The 27,112-nt window shown below is 36.1% G+C and overlaps 2 protein-coding genes across 6 annotated transcripts in view; one reads left to right on the top strand and one right to left on the bottom strand.

Moving 5' to 3' along the window:
* Window positions 1–12,420, top strand: part of FYB2 (FYN binding protein 2) — a 167,043-nt gene extending 154,623 nt beyond the window's left edge. Inside the window, exon 22 of the mRNA XM_082688107.1 lies at window positions 10,644–12,420. The gene's annotated coding sequence lies outside the window, so the exon portion shown is untranslated. The remainder of the gene's footprint in view (window positions 1–10,643) is intronic.
* The window catches only part of PRKAA2 (protein kinase AMP-activated catalytic subunit alpha 2), a 66,508-nt gene that overhangs the window by 13,495 nt on the left and 25,901 nt on the right, over window positions 1–27,112 (bottom strand). For 2 of the 5 annotated variants that reach the window (XM_082688116.1, XM_082688117.1), the window contains 4 exons: window positions 22,392–22,533; window positions 4,077–4,170; window positions 2,880–3,024; window positions 1,133–1,220 (listed from right to left, as the gene is read on the bottom strand). In XM_082688116.1, the coding sequence (XP_082544242.1) occupies window positions 1,133–1,220; window positions 2,880–3,024; window positions 4,077–4,170; window positions 22,392–22,533 (469 nt within the window). Of the gene's footprint in view, window positions 1–1,132; window positions 1,221–2,879; window positions 3,025–4,076; window positions 4,171–9,224; window positions 9,247–22,391; window positions 22,534–27,112 lie in introns of those variants that run through there. The other 3 variants (XM_082688118.1, XM_082688119.1, XM_082688120.1) reach the window with 2 other exon arrangements.

The raw sequence follows: 27,112 nt of genomic DNA, 5'->3' as shown, positions 1-27,112 counted from the left end.
TATAAAACTTACTATGGTTGGTTTTCTTTTAAAGGAAACATCAAAGTAAATGACCATAAACTTGAAAAAATACTACTATAGTGTTTAGGCTAAATCCTTTTATCACAAAACTATAAGAAAGAAAATTGCATATAAAATAGAATTTTCATCCCTGATGTGCCTATTTTAAAGAGTTTCTGAAGAATTAAAGTGCTGAACTAGTCCTGCAGCAATCTCTTTGACAGTATTTGTCCTGTATCATGTTATCCTGAGTATGACTTTTATTCTGATCACTTGTTAGATTAGCTCATGGAATTAAGATTAGCTTTGTTCCACATAACCTATGTCTAGAATATTATTTCTTTTTTCTCTCACCTTTCTGCAGTAGTAAAATGCCTCTGATACCCCACTGACAAATTCAAACCTGGGTCTGAGGTAACAAAGGAAATCTCTACAATTCCAATTAAAAGAATATAAGCCATTTCAAAAAATTGCTGCTCCTCATTTATATCATTTGTGGTACTTGTCCAAAACTCCTATACCTGCTCCTTGCGATAATACCTTTTCTTTATTTTCTCTCAGCGAATTCGGTTAACTTTTTAAATCAGACATTGGTCACTGTAAAAGTCTTCTGTTTACCACTGCAATCTGTGTAAATATTTTTTGAATATACCAATGAGTAAGTTTCAATCCCTACTTAAACAGTTTAATTTCAGGAATGACAATACTATCCCTGAAAAATCTCATTCTTCTCAAGACAAAACATAAAATTATACTCTATACAGTACCTTATAAAAGAATATATAAATTATTATTTAAGGACAGTGTCTGGTAAGTAAATGATAACATTAAATTTAACAAATGCTTTCTCTTATCCATACTTTTCCAAAATAAAGAAAATCATGATTTGTTTCAGTCATTTTTTTTTAAATGGAAGAACTCCTTAAATATACTCATAACAAAATCTAAACCAAATGTTTAAAAAATTGTTTAATATAATTGTTCTCTCTTCAACAATGGAACAATTAAAGGGACAATTTGTTCCTATTATGTTAACAATCTCATCCTCTGAACAGAACATATTTTAATTAAATGTTATTAGAATGAACAAAAGATTATAAAGAGCTTACTCTCTCCACTGATCTACTATTACCTGCCTGAGATGACTTCAGGTGCTGCATAATTTGGAGACCCACAACTAGTTCGCAGAAATTCACCATCTGACATCATATTAGACAATCCTGAAAATAAGAGTAATATTTACTTTGTGCTAGATATTTTAATACATAGACATAGATAAATGCATGAAGAAAAATGTCAAGTCTTCAATGTTTTGTACATCATATTTTATAATTATTTTTAAAACAGTGGCAAGCACTTGAGAGACTAGAAGAAGACTATTTCAGAGTGCTTACACTCTGACAAAAAAGATAACGCACATCACGAATGATTGGAATTAAATTCCTTTTCTAACTAAAAATGTTGATTCAGTTGGGTCACCTGGATGACTGTTGGATGAGCATCCGACTCTTGGTTTTGGCTCAGGTCATGATCTCAGGGTTGTGGGATCAAGCCCCATGTTAGGCTCCATACTCTCAGAAAATCTGCTTGGGATTCTTTCTCTCCCCACTTCCAAGGCCCTTCCCCCAACTGGTGCTCTCTCCAAATAAATTAACCTTTTTAAAAAAATGTTGATTCAGTTCACAAATATGAGGTTATTCTAAATTACATGAACTTTTCCAAACATAAAAAGCATCAAAATATTATTTATCCATTTCTACAGTTGAAAGAAAGAAATAGAGACCATTACTTTTTATCCTGTACTTTCAAAGCCTTTTAAAACAATCTCTAAGTAGAAAACAGACATGCTCCAATTTATAAAGATTACATTCCAAAAGCTTTTAGTTTGGAAAGCTTTAATTCAACATAGAAAAAATAATCTATGGGGCGCCTGGGTGGCTCAGTGGGTTGAAACCTCTGTCTTCGGCTCAGGTCATGATCCCAGGGTTCTGGGATCAAGCCCCATGTCAGGCTCTCTGCTCAGCAGGGAGCCTGCTTCCCTCTCTCTGTCTCTGCCTGCCTTTCTGCCTACGTGTGGCCTCTGTCTGTCAAATAAATAAATAAATAATCTTAAAAAAAAAAGAAAAAATAACCTATGGAACCAAAAATCTAGTTGAAGTATCATACTAAAGAGTTTTGTGATTTAGAGAAGGAAGAGAAATAAGAAAACTAGTTTCCTAGTTTTTAGATTAAAGACAAGGTACAGACAAAGAGTTTACATAAGCAACACTGAACTTGGCACATTTCCATCTGTCTTTCTATAACCTCATACTTCCTAATCCTTTTGCCAAACACCCTACTATGGTACTCTTTCCAGGAATATTTACCCCAGAAACTGTTTGGTGCATTTAAATTTACATTTTGTTTTTTGTTTTATACCTGACAAAAACTCCTATTCTTTCTAGCAAGTAGTTAGATTTTACACTGAAGTCAACCCTTGATCAAATGGGAAAGGCTGTAAGACTTCAAAACTGCACACAAATTTTCAGGTATTTCTCTTTAAGTGCATTCATCAAAGGAAGTGCCCATATTTTCATTAGATTTTCCAAAGAGTTTGTGACCCCTCCCCCCCAAAAAGACAGGTTTTCCTTTAAGAGAAAATGCATATTAAATGGACGTACCTTGAAACTGGCCCTCTAAACTTCTCTAGAACCATGTGAATTTTTAAAATTGTGTTTAAATGAACCTAACAAACCAACATGGAGACTGTGCATTAACCCCTTTTTCATGGTATCAGATTTATAAAATTGAAACTGCAAGTTCATAGTTCTTCAATAGTTGCTACTGACACACTTTAAAAGGCAACTAGTTCATTTCTGAACAACTATGGAGTTACATACCAAAATCGGCTATCTTGGCATTCATGTGAGCATCCAACAGCACATTCTCTGGTTTCAGGTCTCGATGAACCACCATATGCCTATGGCAGTAATCCACAGCTGACAGAATCTGCTGAAAGAGCCGCCTTGCTTCCACCTCTTCAACCTAGCAAGTATAAAAGAAGCTACACTAAGAATATTTGAGACATGTACACAGCAAGAGTTTTAGTTTCATAATCAGCCCAAATGTAACTGAGCAAGCTAATTAAATCAGGCTAGAATTCTCAACAAATCAGACAAAGAAACCAGAAACTTGCATTAGAGTTCAACATGTCAATCAATAAGGTTCTTTTTTTGCTCCTAGGCTAGGAAGATTTAATTTTCAATTAATATTACTAAATTTGTACAATGTTTTAGGCAATCAACAAGTAAAACATAATGTAAAACAGAACTTATGTGAAAGTGCTAAGAAAAGGAAATCCTCGAAGCTTCAACATAATGTTATGGAAAGATTTTTCACTGACATCATGTTGGCAATTAAGTGGAATATGTTCCCTAAAATCACTATTTTTTTTAAAGATTTTATTTACTTGCCAGAATGATGGCAAGAGAGGGAATACAAGCACAGAGGTGTGGGGGAGAGGCAGAAGCAGGCTTCCCTCTGAGCAGGCAGCCCCATGTGGCCTGGGATCATGACCTAAGCCAAGGCAGACACTTAATGACTGAGTCACCTAGGGTCCCAAAATCAGTATTTTGAAAGGTATATATGTATATTTTTAAGATTTTATTTATTTATTTAAGAGAGCGAGAGAGCAGAGGGAGGGGCAGAGGGCAAAGCAGTCTCCTCTCTGAGCAGGAAACCGGACAACCCCCGGATCATGACATGAACCAAAGGCAGATGCTTAACCAAATGAGGCACTAGGTGCCCCAAAAGATGTATATTATTTTAAGATTTTATTTTTAAGCAATCTCTATACCCAGTGTGGGGCTTGAACTTACAACCCCAAGTTCCAGAATCTATGCTCCATCAATTGAGCCTGCCAGGCACCCCCGGAAGGTATAATTTTTAAGAAAGAAAAAATGTCTAATATTCTGTATCTTTAGTTGGTCTTTATCACAGAAGCAACCCTGACTTTGAAGATATCTTTGTGGTTTGCTATTTCCTACTATCCTCTTCTTAGCTTAGGGGCTTACTGTACTAGATAATAAATTACTCACCCGTCCATGTTTACAGATGTAGTCAAATAATTCACCACCAGACACATATTCCATTACCATAAAAAAATCTGTTGGAGTGCTGATCACCTGGTATCTTTTTTGTAAATGAAAAAAATGATTAAAAAAATGTTAGTTTTTTAAAAATTAAGCTGGTAATATTATTGCTATAATTTTGTATTCCAATGTTTTATAATATTTTAAGACAGCAACAAATTATGTTATCAAAACATCACAGAGATATAAACACAGCCTTACAAAATTCTCTGCTTTCTGAGGTTTATGGACTTCTCTTCACATCCTCCCTTTCATGTTTACAAAATCTTTGAAATCCTTCATTCTTCAACAACTAAGCATTCATTTCTCCATTTAAACAAAAAAATTTTTATGGTCCATAGATATCAGGTATCATATTTAAACATAATTTAAAAATATTCTTGCTAAGCCTAAATGATACCACTAGAGATTTAATCAGTGAAATGCAGAAAGTGGTCAAACACTTTCTCCAACAAACAAAATGTGAGGAAAGGAAAGGGGGAAGGGAAGCTATAGATTTACAGTAAATCAAGAGACATACTGACCTACTGTCAAGAGACATACTGACATACTGATGAGTTTGCAGATTAAAATAGTAATATTTAGGATTTGCTTCAAAATAATTTGTGATGGGAGAAGTGGGAAGAAGCAGATAAAACAATACACTGGCAACTGCTGAAGCCAAATGACAAATACATGAGGCTTCATCACTTTGCTTTTGTATATATTAAAAACATTCCATAATAGGTGGGGCATATGGGTGGCACAGTCAGTTAAGCAACCAACTCTTGGTTTCAGTTCGGGTCATAACCTTAGGATCCTGAGATCAAGCCTGGCATTAGGCTCCAGGCTCAGCATGGAGTCTGCTTCAGCTTCTCTCTCGCCCTCTGCCTTTGCCCCTCCCCTGTGCTCCCTCTCACTTTCTCTCTCAAATTAATAAATCTTAAAAAAAAAAAAAAAAGTTCCATAGTAAGAAATTAAGTAGAGAGATGAATGTATTTTTTTTTTATTTACTTCTAGGCATTTAAAGCTGAGACCATTAAAAAGTGAGACTCAAAAAAAAAAAAAAAAAAAAAAAGGACTCTTAGCTGTATTTGAAAGAAAAAAAATTTTATTAGAAGACAACTTCCCGGGGCACCTGGGTGGCTCAGTGGGTTAAGCCTCTGCCTTCGGCTCAGGTCATGATCTCAGGGTCCTGGGATCAAGCCCCACATGGGGCTCTCTGCTCGGCAGGAAGCCTGCTTCTCCCTCTCTCTGCCTGACTCTCTGCCTACTTGTGATCTCTCTCTCTCTCTCTCTCATATAAATAAACAAAATCTTAAAAAAAAAAAAAAAGACAACTTCCCCCCATATATCCAATTTTACCAAAGTTTTAAAAACAAATTAAATACAATTAATGTTTTAACTGAAGGTTACATTTAACACACATAAATGAACAACTGACTGACTTTTTAAATAGTTTGCTTTGTTTATAAAGGATTATCTATAATCTAGTTGATTATAAGCAATATCTAACTTATACTGAGTTACTATTTAGAGACACGAAGTATGTAGTTTTTGCATGGCTTACAGGCACCCAGTGAAGGCAGAAAAGGAGCTGAAAAGTGACTCTGATGTTACCCTTTAGAAGGTCTCAGAAGCAAGAGACCTTTGTGGTAAATTAGTCCACCCAGATGGGGTACCTTTAATTAATATGCACAACAGCAATTTTGTGCTACATGGTGGTTCTGGTTACTATTAAAGAGGAAAGAAAAAAGGGCCAGGTCGTTGGTGATATAACTACATATTGCACATTTTAAAAAAAGACACATCATGTATGAACACTTAAAAAAAGCAAAATATTAAAGTTATAGTATGAAAATGATTATAGAGTTTCAGAAGAAATACTTCTAATAGCAATCTTCAGTCTTTGGGATGAAAAATGACAAGGTAACTCACTTTATATAAAATAAACTAACATAAATGAGTAATAAGGTTGAAATTACTTCAAATGAACTATGAAAAGGGAATTTTACCTAAGAACTCAGAAGAAATTGTTCTATAAAAGCAATCTCACCAGGCACCAAACTCTAACTGAAAAAATTGAATTGTGCCAAGCAGGAGTACCTAGTCACCTTAATGTAGGCTAATATGATTTATTAACAGACTTCTCCATGACTTTTCTACCCTGTTACATCTTTGGGGCCTATGAGAAAAACAGTGATGAAATTTTAATATATTTAGCTGCTGATTCTTTCAAGTATATCACAGGTCTTCAGTGGATACTGTTGGACTGAACTATTTCATGAAACCTCTAACTCCACAGTAGCCACTGTCCATGTCACGGGCCAATCTAGAGCAATGAAAATCACAGCCAGCCTTACTGACTTGCCATGTGCCAAACACTGAGCTATTAAATAGTGCTATCTACTCTTTGTTGAAAACCTACTTGTCTTGTACTTCATGAGATTGACAGCTCCTCTTTCTACTTGTAGAGCCTACAGCCATTCAGGAAGACACATATTAGACAATAATTCTTTTCAAAAGAATCTGTTCTTCAGTAGTCTCCTAATCAAAAACCAAGAAAACAAAGAGGCAACCCACGGAATGGGAGAAGATATTTGCAAATGACAGTACAGACAAAAGGTTGATATCCAGGATCTATAATGAACTCCTCAAACTCAACACACACAAAACAGATAATCATATCAAAAAATGGGCAGAAGATATGGACAGACACTTCTCCAATAAAGACATACAAATGGCTATCAGACACATGAAAAAATGTTCATCATTACTAGCCATCAGGGAGATTCAAATTAAAACTACATTGAGATATCACCTTACACCAGTTAGAATGGCCAAAATTAGCAAGACAGGAAACAACATGTGTTGGAGAGGATGTGGAGAAAGGGGAGCCCTCTTACACTGTTGGTGGGAATGCAAGTTGGTGCAGCCTCTTTGGAGAACAGTGTGGAGATTCCTCAAGAAATTAAAAATAGAACTTCCCTATGACCCTGCAATTGCACTCCTGGGTATTTACCCCAAAGATACAGATGTAGTGAAAAGAAGGGCCATCTGTACCCCAATGGTTATAGCAGCAATGGCCACGGTCGCCAAACTGTGGAAAGAAGCAAGATGCCCTTCAACGGATGAATGGATAAGGAAGATGTGGTCCATATACACTATGGAGTATTATGCCTCCATCAGAAAGGATGAATACCCAACTTTTGTAGCAACATGGACAGGCCTGGAAGAGATTATGCTGAGTGAAGTAAGTCAAGCAGAGAGAGTCAATTATCATATGGTTTCACTTATTTGTGGAGCATAACAAAAAGCATGGAGGACATGGGGAGTTAGAGAGAAGGGGGTTGGCGTAAATTGGAAGGGGAGGTGAATCATGAGAGACTATGGACTCTGAAAAACAATCTGAGGGGTTTGAAGTGGCGGGGGGGTGGGAGGTCGGGGTACCAGGTGGTGGGTATTATAGAGGGCACGGATTGCATGGAGCACTGGGTGTGGTGAAAAAATAATAATACTGTTATGCTGAAAATAAATAAATGAAAAAAAAAAAGATTAAAAAAAATAGAACTATAAAAAAAAAATCTTCAGGGGGTTCCCATTGCTCTTTGGTCCCAAGTAAATCATGCCCCTGCCTGAGTCTGTATTGTTTCCTCTTTGATGTCCCACCGTTGCCCTGTGTATTTCTTTCTTTCACTTAATTGTACTGCATTTCCTTCTGCCACAGAATCTTTTTTTTTTTTTCACAGAATCTTTGTATAAGCAGTTTCTGCTAACCTGAATCCCATACCTGACCTGTACTCCGCCCTTTAACAGTCTGCCAGTCATCCTTTCTAGCTTCGCTTAAAGGTCACTTCTTTTAAGTCCAAGTCAGCCCTTTTTTGCTTGCACAAAAGCATTTCGTTAGCTTCAGAACATGTGTCTCAGTTTGTGATTAGACAATGATTGGGTGTGGACCTAGCAAAGTATCTGTAATCAAGTAGGCATTTAAGTAAACATATAAAGAAGCACTTTTAAATAATGTGAGCAGATTGGAGGAAAACCAGAATAATCTGAAACAGAAATTACTGCAACAATACGACAAAAATTCAATGAATAAAACGTCAATTAACCAGAATGAGGCCGAGACAAAAGGAAACATGATTTTTAAAATAAAGAAATCCAAATCCAGCTTCATATTGGGACTTAGGGAAAAAGGCAAATTCCAGGATTATGTTCTTAAATCTAGCCAAGTAAGCCAAATTTTTGTGCCCTCCAAAATAATAATAACATTGAAGCATTATAAGAAATCCAATAATGAAATTCATATATATAATACAATAATAAACTAACATGCTTTAAAAATTTTTTTCAGAAACAAGTATTTCTAATTAATAAAATAAAATTCAAATATCCACAAAAACCTCAAGCATTCTCCAGCTGACCAAGTTATATGCATCTTTAGGCAATATCCATTTATATAGCATATAGAACTCGGGAAAAATCTTTCCAAAGTTAGGCAAAAGTCAGTATTCATGAGTATGCCTTTTTGATGGTTATACCCATAGAGATTTCAAAATATTATTTCTATAGCTTCATATACAGAATAATATGTTTCTTTATTTAGAAATCAGTTATTAAAGAAATGTAATCATTATCCTTGGTTCATGGCACCTGTCTTTACTGGTCCTTGAATGGCATACTTTTATTTAGTTAATTACTATTTTTAATATTATAATAAGCACCTACAAACCCATTACCCAAACAAAAAACCTAGGACCTCAACAATACCTTCCATCTAACCATACAATGGAGTTGTCTTCCCCCTCCCACTGCTTCTCCTCAACCAAGTTACCCATCATCCTGAATCCCCTTCCTGCTTCCCTTGCTTTCTCTTTTATACAGTTTATATATATATATATACATATGTGTGTGTGAGGGTATCCCCCTGTCTTCATATATATGTAAAATTCATATTCTTATGTATATTTTTATTTTAATTGCTCTTAGCTTTAAAAAAGGGTATGATGTGGGGCCCCTGGCTGGCTCAGTCAGTTAAGTGTCAAACTCTTGACTTCAGATCAGGTCATGATTTCAGGGTCCTGGGATAGAGGAAGTATTGGGCCCCACACTCACCCCAGCAAGGAGTCTCCTTAAGGATTCTCTCTCTCCCTCTCCTCTGCTCCTCCCTCCACTTGCATGCCCTCTCTCAAATAAATAAATCTTTAAAAAAATAAAAATAAAAAAGACTATCAGGATATATGTATTATTTGGGGACCTGTTTTATTGAGATTCATCCACATTGTTGTGTTTGCTAGTTATCTGATGTGACTAATGTATAAAATTTCATTGTATTTATTTATCTGCTCTCCTGTTAACTGAGAAACTATTTATTCTTTCAATCTAGGGCTATTTATTCATCCAATCTAGGGCTATTTATTTACCCACTCTACCACTAGAGGGTAAATTGTTGCCACATTTTGCTATTATAATAGTGCTGCTGTAAACATTCATGTATGCGGCAAATTTTCTCTTTGATATATACCTATGAGTGGAATTGCTGAGTCATAGTTCATGTGAATGTCCAATTATAAGAGGTAATGCCAACTATTTTCCAAAAAGATTTGAGTAATACTAAAATCCTTACAAAGTTTGTGGATTTATATTTTCTCCAACTCCTGCAAAATATCATACACATTTCTTATTAAATGCTCACTCCTGCATCCTGTCCATTTTTATTAAATTGATCATGCTTTATTTATGCATGGATATACAGAATAAATCAGTATCTTTTCTAACACTCTAGAGTACAAGATTATTAATATGCCTTGATGATTAACTTCATAAAAAGTACGTTTTCAATCAATTCACACTGAATGTGGCTTTCAGACACTCTGTAAGGAGATCTGTATATATCTCTAAAAAATAATCGCCTTAGGGGCGCTTGGGTGGCTCAGTGGGGTAAAGCTTCTACCTTCAGCTCAGGTCATGGTCCCAGGGTCCTGGGATCAAGCCCCACATCAGGCTCTCTGCTCAGTGGGGAGCCTGCTTCCCCTTCTCTCTCTGCCTGCTTCTCTGCTTGATTGTGATCTCTGTCAAATAAATAAATAAAATCTTTAAAAAAAATCACCTTAAAAAATGTATGTGTAGGGATGCCTGGGTGGCTCAGTTGGTTAAGCAGCTGCCTTCAGCTCAGGTCATGATCCCAGCGTCCTGGGATCGAGTCCCACATCGGGCTCCTTGCTCCGCAGGGAGCCTGCTTCTCCGTCTGACTCTGCCTTCCACTCTGTCTGCCTGTGCTCGCTCTCGCTCGCTCTCTCTGACAAATAAATAAAATCTTTAAAAAAAAAAATGTATGTGTATATACCTGTGCATACTACTATCATGTACAAATGTAACAAATCATGAATGTCATCATATATCCCATCAGGTTTCCTGATTAGCTTTTATAATGCTTTTCTGGTATTTGTTTTAATATTTTGATTGAATTAGGATCCAACTATAATCTATACATTGTAATTGATTGACATATCTCATGTTTCTTTTAATTTATAGGGCTGATCCTCCACCTGTTTTTTTTTTTTTCCTCATGCATTCATTTGTTGAAGAAGCCGGTTGACTTGTCCTGCAGAGGATTCCATGGTCTCATTTGATTGATCCATCCTCTATGGCAACATAAGGTACAGTTTATAGCACCCTCTTAGATCTACAGACTAGATCAGATTTCATTTTGATTTTTATTTTCCTTTGAAAGACTAGATGGTACTGGGCACCTCCAAGCAAAGGCATATAATGTCTGTCTTTCTTTTTTGAGGAATTAGCAGCTATTGCTGATCAGATCCTCAATTTATTAATTCACAAGGAAAATTTAAATGCTGGCCAATTTGCATAGTCTGATAATATATTATGATCTAAAGGAAATCCTCACTCAAAATCTCCTTCCTCAAAAACTCCACTGTCTCTGAAGTACAGGCCATCGGATTACACTCCCAATACCTTTTTTTTGTTATAGTCATCAACCTAACTCTCCCCACTCCCTTTCATTCTGACTTAATGTCTTTTTCCCCCATTGCTACTGTTGTACATGATACACACATGGATGACCTGTACAATATATGGCCTCTAGTTTCCTTGACCACTTCATCATCCACCATACCCAGCCACTCACACCATGGTCATTTACTATCAAACACTAACTCTTCCAATTATTCTTCCCACCTACTAAAGGACTTGGTTTCTACAATTAGCTCTTCTTTCTCCTGTACCAGTCTCTCCATCTTGACCAAAGTATCCCCTTTGGTGTACAAGCATTCTATAACATCTTTAATCTTAAAAAAAAAAAAAAAAAAAAAAAAAAAGACAACAAGCCCTGTTTAGAACCCACATTTCCTCTCATTACCACTATTTCTCTCCTTACCTTTTAATAAAATTCCTGAATTGCATATTATTACTAAGTCCCCTTCTTCAGCTCAAATTCTCTCCTAACCCCCTCAAAACAGGATTTTGCTTTCATCATTACAATAAACTGGCCCTTTGGAAAGACACTAGCAACCTCCACCTTGCCATATCTAATGGGTCAATTCTCAATCTCTTCTTACTCAATACTCAGCAGTATAAGGAACAGCTAATAATCTTTCTTTCTTCAAATATATTCTTCACTTGGCTTCAAGATACCATATTCTCCTGGTTTTCCTTCAACCTCTGAACTGTTCATTTTCATTCTCCTTTGGTGGTTCCTCCTCATCTTGGACATCTTAATATCATTACGCCCTAGAGATCAATCCATAGACTTCTTGTTTATCTATACTCACATCATTGGTGATCTTATTCAGTCTTCAGACTCTAAATATCTTAAGTACCACCTACATGCTGATGACTTTCAAATTTATCTCTATCTTAAACCTGTCCCCTTAACTCTGGAGTCATATATTCAATAACCTATTTATAGCTCTACTTAGATGCCTAATAAGTATCTCAACGTCACAAAACCAAAATCAAATTCTTGATACCATCCTCCAATACCCCACACCTCAAACTTGTTTCTCCCATAATCTTCTCCATTTCACTTAATAGCAACTCTATTCTTTTCTCCCCAAGCCAGATAACCATGGAGTCAATCAATGCCTTCTCTTTTTTCACAACCCTCATCTAATCTCTAAGCAAATAATGTTACCCTACCTCAAAAGTATATAGGGAAGACAGTTACTTCTCAACATCCTCCAGACTTTGCTCTATTCTAAGCCAACAACTCTTCTACTCCACAGTACTGCAACTGACTCCTAATTGGTTTCCCTGCTTCAATATAAGTCAGGTCATATCAGACCTCTGACCAAAACCTTCTAATGGCTTCCCATTTGGCTCAGAGTAAAAGCCTAAGTCCTTACAATGGTTTATAATACCCTACAAAATCTGGTTCCCCTTTATGTCTCTGTCCTCATCTCTTAGTACAATCTCTTAGTACAATTCCCCCTAGATCACTTTGCTCCCTTGATCTCTCCACCTCAGAGCCTTTATGTTCCCTCTATTTGTTATTTTCCTCCTCCAGATAATCTGTATGGCATATTCCCTCACCTTTTCATGGTCTAACTTAAAATTTATTTTACTAACTTAAGTTTCATTGTCTACCTACTCATTGCCTCTCACCCCCCGCCGCCCCATTATACCCATACACGTGAACAGAAGCTCCAGAGCAGCAGAGATTTTGCTGTCATCTTTTTGTTTGCCAGTATATCCCGAGTGACTCAGTGGTGTCATTTGCTAAATGAAGGGATGAAAAAGCTAAATTTCTGGCCTCGCCTTCCTCCATTTTCCTACACATATTCTATTGGCCAGCCAAACAAGACAGCTGCTCCCAACATAGCATGTTCTTTATATTTTCATTATTTTGCTCTTATTGTCCTCATAGAACCATCAGGGCTTTGTTCAATTGGCACCTCTTTACTTATATATGCTGTAAGTAATTAGTAAATACCTATTACTGTACTAGGTGCTAGGGACATAAAGATGACATCTAATATCTCCATTTAGACGTCTAATGGGATTCTCAACTTAACATGGCTAAAACAAGTATCCTAATATCCACCTGTACCCCAACATGACTCTCCACCATTCTTCCTACCTCAAAAAATAGCCTCATTATCAGCACTTAGTTGCTCAAGCCAAAATAAAAAATCCCATTGCTTAGCCTCCCTCTTAAAAAACAAAAAAAAACCCGAAAACCTCAGTTACTTTATTAACCTCAGTAACTCATTAACTTAACCTACAAAATATTTATATTGAACCCATAGATTTCTCTCCACTTAGACCAGTGGTATCAAATAGAACTTTCTACAATGATAGAAATGTTTTAAATAGCCTTACAATAGTCATTAGCCACACATTGCTATTAAACACTTGAAATATGGTTTGTTTGACTAGAGAATGAAATATTTTAATTGATTTAAATTTATGCTACATGTAGCCAGTGGCCACTGCACTGGACAGCATAAATCTATAGACTGTCACTTTGGTTAAAGCCACCATAATCATAATCTCTTAGTTGGACTACACGACAACAGATTCCTAACTGGTCTGGTTCCACTTCTGCCTCCATACCTGTTCTATACTATAGTAACATCATTACACTAGATGGCTAGATCTTTATAATCTCTCAGGTTTTAGCTCAAACTCTACCCCCCCCAGTGAGGCCTTCCCACAACTTAATCTGAATTAGCACTTACTGCTTGCTAGTCACACCCTAGAACAGTAGTACTACCTTTCATTCTCCTCAAAGCACTTATCACTGCCTAAAGTAATGCTGTTAACTTGCTTACTCACTATCTAGAACTGTTAGATAGATCTAGAACAGAGGCTCCATAAAGGCAGAAACCTTGTCTTTCACTATCATATGCCCAATGCCTAGAACAGTTCCTGTTAGATACCAGGTAATCAGTAAAAGTGTGCTAACTAAAAGAAAAAACAAACATAATTCCTGCTTCTAAAGAACTTGGTCTTGTGGGGGATACTAATAAAAACAAATGAGCAAGCACAAAATAATGTCAAGGGCCTTAGAAAGGCTGACTACTGTGGTACACAGACAATGATGCCTAACACAGACTTACAGAGTCACCTATAAAGGCTAAGACCTAAATGGCAAATTGGAATTGGAAGCTTAGGGAAACGGAGGTGTGGGAAAAGCTTTCTAGGCAGAAACAATAGCTGAAGGACAATATGCAAAAGACAGTGGTGACAATAAAAGCAGAAAGAAATAGACTAAGAAGATATTTAGGGAAAGGGGCTGCAGAACTCAATGATTAATTATATGTACAGATGAGAGAAACAGAATTAAAGATGAGCCCGAACTTTTAGGCTAGAAAATTGCATGAATGGTATTGCCACCCAAAACAAAACAAAACACTGGGATGCCTGGGTGGCTCAGTCATTATGTATCTAACTTCAACTCAGGTCATGACCCCAGGGTCCTGGGATTGAGCTCAGCCTCAGGCTCCCTGCTCAGCAGGAAGCCTGCTTCTCCCTCACCACTCCCCATTTAGGTACCCTCTCTCACTTCTCTGTCAAGTAAATAAATAAAATCTTTAAAAACAAAACAAAACAGAACAGAAAAAGTCTGGGAAAGAAAAAAAAGTTCAATTTAGTTTCAAATGATTCTATGACTTAAGAAGTGAAACATTCAATAAAGAGTTCAGTAAGTGTGTTCAGGATTCAGGAGAAATAGCTGGCTCAGAAATAATAGTTTTAGAAATCTTTAGCACAAAGATGACAAAAGACAACCATCATAATAGATGGGGTCAACCAAAGGTGGTTCACTAACATTACTCTAGCTCACAATGCTGACATGCATCAATATTTAATGGCTATGAAGATAAAGAGGCCCATAAAAGAGAGTCTTAAGAGGAGAAGAGAATGAAAAAAGAAAATCAGAACACTGTGATGTTATAGAAACCCAGAGAATACAACATTTTAAGGAGGTGATGGTGAACAATGTTAAAGAGCTGTCTACAGGTTGAGTAAGATAAAACTTTAAAAAAAGTGAACAGACAAAACTAGGTCTACCAAATAAGTAAGTACTAATCTTCTGATTCGTTGAAGTGAAGTTCTCTAAAGCTGGAAAAGAACAGCAACTAAAACCTAAACGCAGCAGAAGAAGAGAAATGATAAAAATCAGAGTAGAAATCAATGAAATAAAAAGCAAAAGAACAGTAGAATATCAACAAAACTAGAAGCTGGTTCTTTGAAAGATTTAATGAGACTGATAAACCCCTGGCCAGAATTTTCAAAAAGAAAAGAGAAAGGACCCAAATTAATAAAATCCTGAATGAAAGAGGAGTGATCCCAACCAACACCACAGAAATACAATTATAAGAACATATTATGGGGGGGCCCCTGGGTGGCTTCGGGGGTTAAAGCCTCTGCCTTCAGCTCAGGTCATGATCTCAGGGTCCTGCGGTCGAGCCCCGAATCAGGCTCTCTGCTCAGCAAGGAGCCTGCTTCTCTCTCTCTCTATGCTTGCCTCTCTGCCTGCTTGTGATCTCTGTCTGTCAAATAAATAAATAAATAAATAAATAAATAAATAAATAAATAAATAAGAACATATTATGGGCAACTATATGCCAGCAAATTAGACAATCTGGAAGAAATGGATGCACTCCTAGAGACATATTAAACTACCAAAACTAAACCAGGAAGAAATAGAAAACCTGAACAGACCCATAACCAGCAAGGAAATTGAAGCAGTCATCAAAGACCCCCATAAAAACAAGAGCCCAGGGCCAGATGTACAAAACATTTAAAAAAGAATTAATACCTATTCTTCTGAAACTGTTCCAAAAAACAGAAATGGAAGGAAAACTCCAAAATCATTTTATGAGGCCAGCATTACCTTGATCCCAAAACCAGACAAGGAGAATTACAGACCAATATCCCTGATGAACATGGATGCAAAAACTCTCACCAAAATACTAGACAATAGGATCCAACAGTACATTAAAAGGATTACTCACTAAAACCAAGTGGGATTTATTCTGGGCTGTAAGGTTGGTTCAACATCCGCAAATCAATCAATGTGATACAATACATTAATAAAAGAAAGAACAAGAACCATATGATACTCTCAGTAGATGCAGAAAAAGCATTTGACAAAGTACAGCATTCTTTCTTTTTCTTTTTTTAAAGATTTTATTTATTTTTATTTGACAGAGATCACAAGTAGGCAGAGAGGCAGGCAGAGAGAGAGAGGAGGAAGCAGGCTCCCCGTTGAGCAGAGAGCCTGATGCGGGCCTCGATCCCAGGACCCTGAGATCATGACCCGAGCCGAAGGCAGTGGCTTAACCCACTGAGCCACCCAGGCGCCCCGACAGCATTCATCTTGATCAAAACTCTTCACACTGTACAGAGAGAAGGTACATACCTCAATATCATAAAAGCCATCTATGAAAAACTCACTGCAAATATCATTCTCAATGGAGGAAAACTGAGAGCTCTTCCCCTAAGGTCAGGAACACAGCAGGGTTGTCCACTATTACCACTGCTATTCAACATAATACCAGAAGTCCTAGCATCAGCAATCAGACAACAGAAAGACATAAAAGGCAACTGAATTAGCAAAGAAGGAGTCAAACTCTCACTCTCTGCAGATTTTATGACACTTTATGAGGAAAACCCAAAAGACTCTACCCCAAAACTGCTAGAACTCATACAGGAATTCAGTATCAGGATATAAAATCAATGCACAGAAATCAGTTGCATTTCTATACACCAACAATAAGACAGAAGAAAGAGAAATTAAGGAGTTGATCCCATTTACAATTGCACCCCAAACCATAAGATGCCTAGGAATAAACCTAACCAAAGAGGCAAGGAATCTGTACTCATAAAACTATAAAGTACTCATGAAAGAAATTGAGGAAGACACAAAGAAATGGAAAAATGTTCCATGCTCATGGATTGGAAGAACAAATATTGTGAAAACGTCTATGCTACCTAGAGCAATCTACACATTTAATGCAATCCCTATCAAAATACCATCAACTTTTTTTCAAAGAAATGGGACAAGTAATCCTAAAATTTGTATGCAACCAGAAAAGACCCCGAATAGCCAGAGGAATGTTGAAAAAGAAAAGCAAAGCCAGTGGCATCACAATTCCAGACTTCAAGTTCTATTACAAAGCAGCAATCATCAAGACAGTATGGTACTGGCACAAAAACAGACACATAGATCAATAAACAGAATAGAGAGCCCAGAAATGGACCCCCAACTCTACGGTCAACTAATCTTCAACAAAGCAGGGAAGTATGTCCAATGGAGAAAAACAGTTTCTTAAACAAATGGTGTTGGGAAAATTGGAAAACCACATGCAGAAGAATGAAACTGGACCATTTCCTCACACCACACACAAAAGCAGACTCAGAATGGATGAATGATCTATATGTGAGACAGGAATCCATCAAAATACTTGAGGAGAACACAGGCAGCAACCTTTTTGACCACAACCAAAGCAACTTCTTCCAAACGCATCGCCAAAGGCAAGGGAAATAAGGGCAAAAATGAACTATTGGGACTTCATCAAGAGTAAAAGCTTTTGCACAGCAGAGGAAAACAGTCAAAACCAAAAGACAACCGAAAGAATGGGAGAAGATATTTACAAATGACTTATCAGATAAAGGGCTAGTATGCAAAATCTATAAAGAACTTATCACACTCAGCACCCAAAGAACAAATAATCCAATCAAGAAATGGGCAGAAGAGGCGCCTGGGTGGCTCAGTGGGTTAAAGCCTCTGCTTTCAGTTCAGGTCAAGATCCCAGCATCCTGGGATCAAGCCCCGCGTCAGGCTCTCTGCTCAGCGGGGTGCCTGCTTCCCTTCCTCTCTCTGCCTGCCTCTCTGCCTGTTTGTAATCTCTGTCTGTCAAATAAATAAATAAAATCTTTAAAAAAAAAGAAATGGGCAGAAGACATGAACAGACATTTCTGCAAAGAAGACATCCAAATGGCCAACAGACACAAGGAAATGACAGATATTGGTGAGGATGTGGTGAAAGGGGAACCCTCCTACACTGTTGGTGGGAATGTAAGCTGGTATAGCCACTCTGGCAAACAGTATGGAGTTTCCTCAAAAAGTTGAAAATAGAGCCACCCTATATTACCCAGCAACTGCACTACTGGGTATTTACCCCAAAGATACAAATGTAGGGATCCAAAAGGGAAGTTTCACCCCAATGTTTACAGTAGCAATGTCCATTATACCCAAACCATAGAAAGAGCCTAGATGTCCATTGATAGATGAATGGATACACACACACACACAATGAAATATTATGCAGATTTCAAAAATGAAATCTTGCCATTTGCAACAGCATGGATGTAACTAGCTGGTATTATGCTAAACGAAATAAGTCAATCAGAGAAAGACAATTATCATTTGATTTCATTGATGTGTGGAATTTGATAAACAAGAGGATCATAGGGGAAGAGAGGAAAAAATGAAACAAGATGAAACCAGAGAGGGAGACAAACCATAAGAGATGCTTAATCTCAGGAAACAAACCGAGAGTCGCTGGAGGAAAGGTTGGGTGGGAGGGATGGGGTAGCTGGGTGATGGACATTGGGTAGGGTGAGTGCTGTGAATTGTGTAAGACTGATGAATCTCAGACCTGTACCCCTGAAACAAATAATACGTTTTATGTTAATTTAAAAAAAAAAAGTGAAGTTCCTTAAGAACTACAGGGAAGAAAAGAAAACGAAGACAAAAATCAACAAATTCTAGTTCATGGGAAAGTTTGGAGTTTCCTTTGATTCCTGTTTACTCTTTTCAATTTTCTCCCAGTGGGATTGTACAATTTGAGTTAATAGAGATATAGTGCAATAAATATCCTACATTCTTGGATTTTGGTTTTCAAGCTTTCTTGCTAGAGAAACTAGAGGCCCATTCTGTAATAAGGGACCATTCTTGGCAGTTAGTCCAAGACTGCACAAAACAAAAAAAACCACTAAAAGGATCAGGTCTCTCTCCCTGTTTAAATCACTAACACTGTTAGAGGCTATGTCAATAAGCTTGTTCTATAGCAAGGATACATGAGTACTTTTTCTTTTAATTCAGTCCGCAATTAAAGAGGCAATCTGGCTGAATGGATTAAGCCCAAGGCTGGAAGCCAAAAGCTTTAAACATTAAATTCACCTCTGCTAATTACTTTCTGATCAACCCTGAGAATGTTCTACATCTCCCTCACAAAACAAAATAGCAAATAGTTAAATAATTCTAAACCAGAATAAGATAATTAGCTAAACCAAAATTTGAAATAATAATTTCAGAAATGAAGTCAAGAAAACACTGGTAGATTTGACATAAAAAATAAGCTTTTAAATCCTCATGACAGTTGCAACTGCGTACTTACAAAATCTGATTTGCATTTATAGGAACAGAACAGAAACTAGGGCTCATACTCTAAGTGGGCAAAATTTCTCTGGGGTCTTTCAGGGTTGGCATTCTAAAAAGGATGAGGTCAAGAAACAAGACAAACACAGAGATCACTCCCTTCACACTCATTCTGGCATGTAATACTTTTAGGCTGGCTTTCCAGCTTTCTCCTCTTATAGAAGTGGCTGCTCAGTAAGGAAGAGCAAAGAGATTTAGCTTAGAAGCCACTCAGTAATCAGAATCAAGTCATTATTAACATGGAGTCGAAGTCAGATATGAACTGTTTTGAGTAGGGGAAAAACAGTTTAGAATCCTGCAAGTGGACTGAAGTGAACTGAAAGCTTGTAAGTTACCTATTCCTACTTTAAGCCGATTGTCATCAAATACCAGGCATTATACCACTGTAGACACATCCCCATTTTAAAATTAAGGAAACAAAGAATAGGAGAGGTGGGTTACCAAGCTAGTAGCATAATTCTTATGCTAATCTTAAAAAGTCTGCATATACATATTCTGGATCATCTGGAATATAGGTCCTAGACGATAAGCTTGTAATCAATCATGCACTGCCATGATCAGAGACCTCATTACTTGTTTATGTTGATGAAGTGAACTTCATATGAAGAGGACACTGAAGCTAACTGTTAGAATCCCAGCTACCCAACAGCAGAACAAGCCCCTCCAGAAAAAGCCTTCTTGAACAGTTAGGCACATATATATATTGTTGGTAAAATGCACTGAACATACCAATTTGCAACACTTCACTAACAATAAAGGTAGCTAGTATGAGTAAAGACTAAACACATGCTCCCAATCCGAGCAATAATTACTGGATAAGCCACTTGTTTAAGGATTTCAGGAATGCTCCCATATTAGTTTCCTACTGCTGCCATACTTCAAATTTGGTGGCTTAAAACAACAAAAATGTATTATCTTGTAGTTTTATATAAGTCTGACATATCTCACTGGGCTAAAATCAAGGTTGGCAGCAAGCCTCTAAAAGAAATAATTTTTATTTTCTAATTTTTAGAGAGCCTGCATTTCTTAGCTCATGGCCCTTTCCCTCCATCTTCAAAGTCAACAACAGCCAGTTGCATCCTTCTCACATTTTATCACTCTGACCTCACTTCACTCTCATATCTCCTTCTGAGCCTTGACTCCCTCTTTCACTTTTAAGGACCACTGTGATTCCAGTAGAATCAGCACACCCAGAAAAACAAAGAAAATCTCCCTATTTTAAGATCAGCTGATTAGCTACTTTAAATCCATCTATAACTTTAATTCCCCTTTGCCATGTAATGTAACATATTCGAAGATTCTAGGGATTAGAATGTCTTGTGGGAGGGGAGCATGATTCAGTCTACCACAGCTACTATGCTAGCCTTGTCCCAAGGCAAATAATGTACCTCTGCAGATTACCTAGCTGTTCCTTGTTGACACTGACATCCAAAGACTGCTCACTAACAAAGTTTAGGCTAAATATAATGTCTGATTATAATGAACTAGCAAACAAAGCCTCAGGGACGTTAATTATTTTTTTTCCTTTAAATATTATTTGAATCAAAACATAAATAAGGATGTCCTTCTACTATTTAAATAACAATGATTTGGTTTTTGAAAAACAACATTATTTATCACATTATATTACAGATACTACTTCAAATTTCATTGACTTCATTGTCTTATATTTAAATTGTGAATTTATCTTGGTTTCATAATTGTGTCAAAGCTCTAAGGATATGGAGTTTATTACACCTAACTTTTACTAAGTATACTTAATATACTTAAGTATATACTTAAGTAACAATATACTAAAAATAAATCAAAACCAGGGATCCACAAATTTATTTTTTTCCCTAAAAGGAATTCATATAACTTTGTTTTGAGAAAGACTGGAGTACTGGAGTAAAGCATTAATAGCACAGCATTTGGAGTCAGATAGGAACTCAACTACCAGCTCCTCTACTTACTGGCTCTTTGACCTTGGATACATTGCTGATACTCTTTAGATATGCAATTTCTTTACTTATAAATTGAAAACAATAATACCTACTCTATAGGTATCATGAGGATAAAGTGAAATTGCATCTGTAAAATACTCAACACAGTTCCTAGCCACAAGCAGGTACTCAACAAGATTAATATTTATTTTACAAAACTCTATTCAAGCTTTAAGATTAAAAAGAAGAAAATTTTCAGTGTTTAGCATATTACATTTTCTCACTAAATATTATACTACAACTTTAAATGATTTCTAAGAATACTGTTACATACTCAGTATCTACTTTCTCAAGGTCTAATCAATTTTAAATTATTTCTTTCAATATAATTAATCAGCTTTATCAATCTCTTCATATTACCTTTTAAGTTTGTAACTTGTTCTATCAAAAAAAAAAAATTCACCTGCCTTCCTAAGAGCTTTGCTATCTAGTAGACACAGTAATTACTGCAGTTTTGGAAGTAATATATGATGATGGATAATCTTAAACAGTTACATTTTATCTTTTCCTAAAAGAAATCACTGTGATGCTAATGAAAAAAAGATTTAAAAAGATTTAAAAAGATGTAAAAAGAAAAAAAATTTAAAAATGAATTTAGGAATATCAAAGTCCTAAGTGCCCTTCGAAGTAAATACTAGATAAGAGTCAACTTCCAAGGCTGCATTCATCTCTTGAAAACAATACCAATTTTGAAAAATGACTTTTGTTTATAAACTAAAAGTATGCAAGAAAGGATTGATGGAGGCTAAATGAATTAATATTTGCTGAATGTAAATACTGAGATTTATACTTTCGTAACAAGTTAACTAAAGATACACAATTTTTTGTGAATTCATAGGAAATATTTCAAGACAGTTTATCTTTTGCATTTTCAGATACATAAATACTTACAGTTTGATAATATGAGGATGACGAAAGAGTTTTAGGTTTTGAATTTCTCGTTTTATTTTTCCAACAACATCTAAACTGCGAATCTTCTGTCTATTTAAGATTTTAACTGCCACTTTATGGCCTGTCAATTGATGTTCTCCAACTAAAGAAAAGAAAAGGAAAAAACTTGCTGTCATAGCAACATAATCATTTATTCATTCTTCCTTCTACTGTAACCCCAAATCTCTCTACTCATACACACCACTTTCATATAATCTACTGCATAGAACTTAAGTTCTTTTTACTTCTGTTTCTTCTACTAGAGTATGCACTCCTGAGGAAAGAAACTACATCTTGGTCTTCTCTATATCCTAGGTACCTAACAGGAGATGTTCATTAAATATTTGTTGAAAGGATTACTGAATTTTTTAACACTACAAAAAAATAACCAAGTTTGGAACATCTTTCGGATAGAGCAGAATTCACTATGTTTTATTAATCTCTTTATTTCTTCATTTCTGATTAATGCCAGTCATTGTATATGAATAAATGACTTCTATAATAAATTAAAAACTTAAAACTGGTTTTATTACTTCTTTATCAGAAAATATACATGTAGCCCTTATTTTACATATTTTTTGTCTTTTCCATAAAGATTTCCTATTTCCTCCTATTTAATGGGGTCCCTACTTCTTTCAAACCTTTATAGCATGTTTACAAAGCTCATGTATCATTTTTCATTTTTAGGCTATGGTAAACATTTGCGATTTTAACAAATCATAAGACATAAGCTATGAACACATACCCATCCCGACCTTAAGTAAGGCAGTCAATATTCATTTGACTCTTCCGGAAGGACAAAGAACAGTATTTTGTACATAATATATGCTAAATAAATCTACATGGCATTAAATGAAACAATAGTCCTTCCCCTTTCATGTAACACATAGTATCCACACTACTAGTAATATCCAAATACTGCTCAGATGAAAAATCCCTCTATCAGAAAACAAACTTGTCAGCCTCCCCTTCTACTTCCCTCAATTACTATTCTAAACATTGACCATTCACCTCACAACACATAGTCAACCATCTACTCCTTATAGCAAATTCCCCTTTCATTTCTTTGGCGGCAATCACGTCCATAGGAGTGATTTCCTCTATCTTAAAGTCTTGGTTATATCCACATTTCTCTTCGCTCCAGTCTTAGATGTTTTCACCCTTCTCCTGTTCAAGGCCAGTATCACCAACTTGTGGCCTTGAACTCACCTCTTCTACACTCTCCTGACAATCAACCACTTTCTTTTCTAATAGCTCCTTTTCCTTAGCCCATCAATATCCCGTCCATCTTCCTTTAGTTTTCAACATTTGTCTCACCAGCATTTCTCAAAACAGCAGTGTGTACATTTATTGTCTGTGCCTCCTCCTCTTTCACCCTTCTAACATCACTGCTATCTGGCTTCTGCCTCCACTCCTCTATTGAAACCAAAGGTTCACAAAAGACCCTTTAATTATCAAGCCATGTATACCTTCCAGTTCTCAGATCACTGCAATCTCTGTTGCAATAGACAACATTGATTACTCCCCCTTTTTGTTGGCACTTCTCACTCCAGTTTCTTCTACTCACTCTCAGATGGTATGCTTATGGCTTTTACCTATTCTTTAAAGTTTAGGGTCCCCAGGTTTCTAATCTATAACCAAAGTAGATCCTTAAGTTATCTAGCCCATCTCTCATAGTTGTAATTATCAACCATGTGCCAAGGACTCTGCCCTTTTCTTCAAATTCATGTATCTCAGTATAGTATTGTTCCACAAACACCTCAAGTTCAGCATGTTCAGAAGTAAACTCAGCATCCTCTTTCCCTTCCTCTACCAAACCCATGTCCTCTATTTCACTTGATGACACACAGCCTATATGCTAGAAATCAAAGAGCCAGTTGACAATCTCTTAACCATTTCTTGGAGTCAAGTTCCACAATCATTAAAACAAATACATTAATAATAATAATAGATGTGACAACAACACTTATTGCTTATTCTGTGCCAAACATTATTCTAAGTACTAACTACTCTGCTCACTCAACCCCACAATTCTATCAAGTGTTACTGTCCTCCACTGTAGTAATGAGAAACCTGAGGCACAGAGAAGTAACTCAACAGAAGTGATGCAGTACAAGCTGTCACAACATCTGATCCCAAGTTTCCTCACTTCAGTTCTCAGGAAGCATGGTTAACTACACATAATAATGCTCCCAGTGAGAACAATTCAAACATGAAATGGGCTGACCTAGAAAGAACTGAGTTTCTTGTCACTGGAGATTATTTTTACCTTTATAACTTTCTCAAGTATTAAATTATCATCTCAAAAACTTTAGTGAAGCTTGAGAGTTATTTTACCTACATATAAAATAAACTGGTAGCCATTATATCAAGTTCAAGCAATCTATCCTAACATTCCAAAATACGTTTCTAGAACTCCAGAAAAATATCAATTTCAGGGACTTCCTTTTTCAGTTAATTTTTAAAATTCCAGTGTAATTAACATACAGTGTTATATCAATTTCAGGTGTAAAATATAGAATTCAACAATTCTAAACATTACTCAATGTTCATCAAATTAAGTGTATTCTTAATCCCCCTCACCTATTTCACCCAACCCCCCACTCTCCGCTCCCCCCGTAACAACCAGTTTGTTCTTTTTATATTTAACAGTCTATTCTGTTCTTTTTCTTTGTTCATTTGTTTATTAAATTCCACATATGAGTGAAATCATATGGCATTTATCTTTCTCTGACTGACTTCACATAGCATTGTATGCTCTAGGTCCATCCATCTTGTTGCAAATGGCAAGGTTTCATTATTTTTTATGGCTGAAATCAATTTCAGGGGATTTCTACTCAATTAAAATAACCTAAGTGGTTTCTTGATCCCTGGGTAGTTTAGTACTCACTTTTGGGAATTTCATAAAACCCAAACACTTGCCTACATGGCCTAAAAAATAGGTCTCTCTCCTCAAATGCCAGACAACCTCAATGAAAGTAACCAATGCTGCATCTCCTTGTCAATTAAAAAAAAAAAAAGAAAAAAAATAGTTCAATTCCTCTTTCCCCATTTGATAATTGAGAATACTGACTACTGAGAACATATATGCTCTTTCCAGAGCAAAGAGTGTAAGAGCAAAGACTGTAACAGTCAAACAGATGGATGTTTTGTTTTTTAATGCTATATGCATAAACCAAACAACAAAGAAACCAGAAAGTGAATGAAATTGCTCAAAAAAAAAAAAAACCAAACAAACAATTTAAAGATGAAGTATTACTGGGGCACCTTGGTGGCTCAGTTGTTAAGCATCTGCCTTTGGCTCAGGTCATGATCCCAGGGTCCTGGGATTAAGCCCCACATCGGGCTGCCTGCTCAGCAGGAAGCCTGCTTCTCCCTATCTTTCTCCACGCACTTTTGTTCCCTATCTTGCTCACTGTCTCTCCCTGTCAAATAAATAAATAAAATCTTCAAAAAAAAGAAAAGATGAAGTATTACTTTGTCAACAAATTCAATAAAGCTGCAATATACAAAGTCAATATACAAAAATCAGTTGTGTTTCCATACACTAAAAATGAATTATCAGAGAAATGAAGAAAACCTTACAATTATATCAAAAGAAAATAATACTTGATAAATGTAACCAAGGTGAGAGATCTGCACACTGAAAATTTTAAGACTCTGATAAAAGAAGACACGATACATCACGCTCCCAGACAGAAGAACTGATAATGTTAAAATGTCTCTATAGACAAAGCAGCCTACAGATTCTACACAATCCTCATCAAAACTCTAATGACATTTTTTCACAGAAACAGAAGAAACAATCCTAAAGTTTATATGGAACCACAAAAGACCCCAAAAAGTCAAGGCAATCTTGAGAAAGAACAACAAAGTAAGAAGAATCACACTTCCAAACTTCAAACCATATTACAAAGTGATAGTAATCAAAATAGTCTAATACCAGCCTAAAAACAGACACACAGGTCAACAGAATAGGATTGAGAACCCAGAAATAAACTTATGCATATATGGGTCAATTAATTTACAACAAAGGAGTCAAGAACATATACAATAGGTAAAGGATAACCTCTTCAATAAATGCTGCTGAGAAAACTGGATAGCCACATATCAAAGAATGAAACTATCTTACACATTACACACACATCAACTCAAAACAAATTAAGAAACCATAAAACTTCTAGAAGAAAACATAGGCGATAAGCTCCTTGAAATAAAGTCTTTACAACTTTTTTTTTTTTTTAGATATGACAAAAAAAAAAAAACAAAAACCAAAAAAAAAACCAAGAAAACAAAAGCAAAAATAAACAAGTGGGACTACATCAAACTAAAAAATTTTTGGACAGAAAAGGAAAATGAAAAGGCAATCTACAGAATGTGAGAAAATATTTGCAAATCATCTATGTGATAAGGCATTAATATACAAAATATATAAAGAACTCACACAACTAAATAGCAAACCAAAAACAAAAAAAAATGATTAAAAAATAGAGAAACTGTATAAACATTTTTCCAAAGAAGACATACAAATGGCCAACATATACATGAAAAGGTGCTCAACATCAATAATCACCAAGGAAATGCAAATTAAAAGCACATCTGCTAGAATAGCTGTTACCAAAAAGACAAGAGGTAACTGTTGCCAAGGATGTGGGGGGGAAAAGGGAACCCTTGTGCACTGA

The sequence above is a fragment of the Mustela nivalis genome, assembly GCF_964662115.1.
Source record: "Mustela nivalis genome assembly, chromosome: 10".
NCBI classification, from domain to species: Eukaryota; Metazoa; Chordata; class Mammalia; order Carnivora; family Mustelidae; genus Mustela; species Mustela nivalis.
Note: the sequence above shows the minus strand (reverse complement) of the source record. Positions and strands in the feature narration are given on the sequence as shown.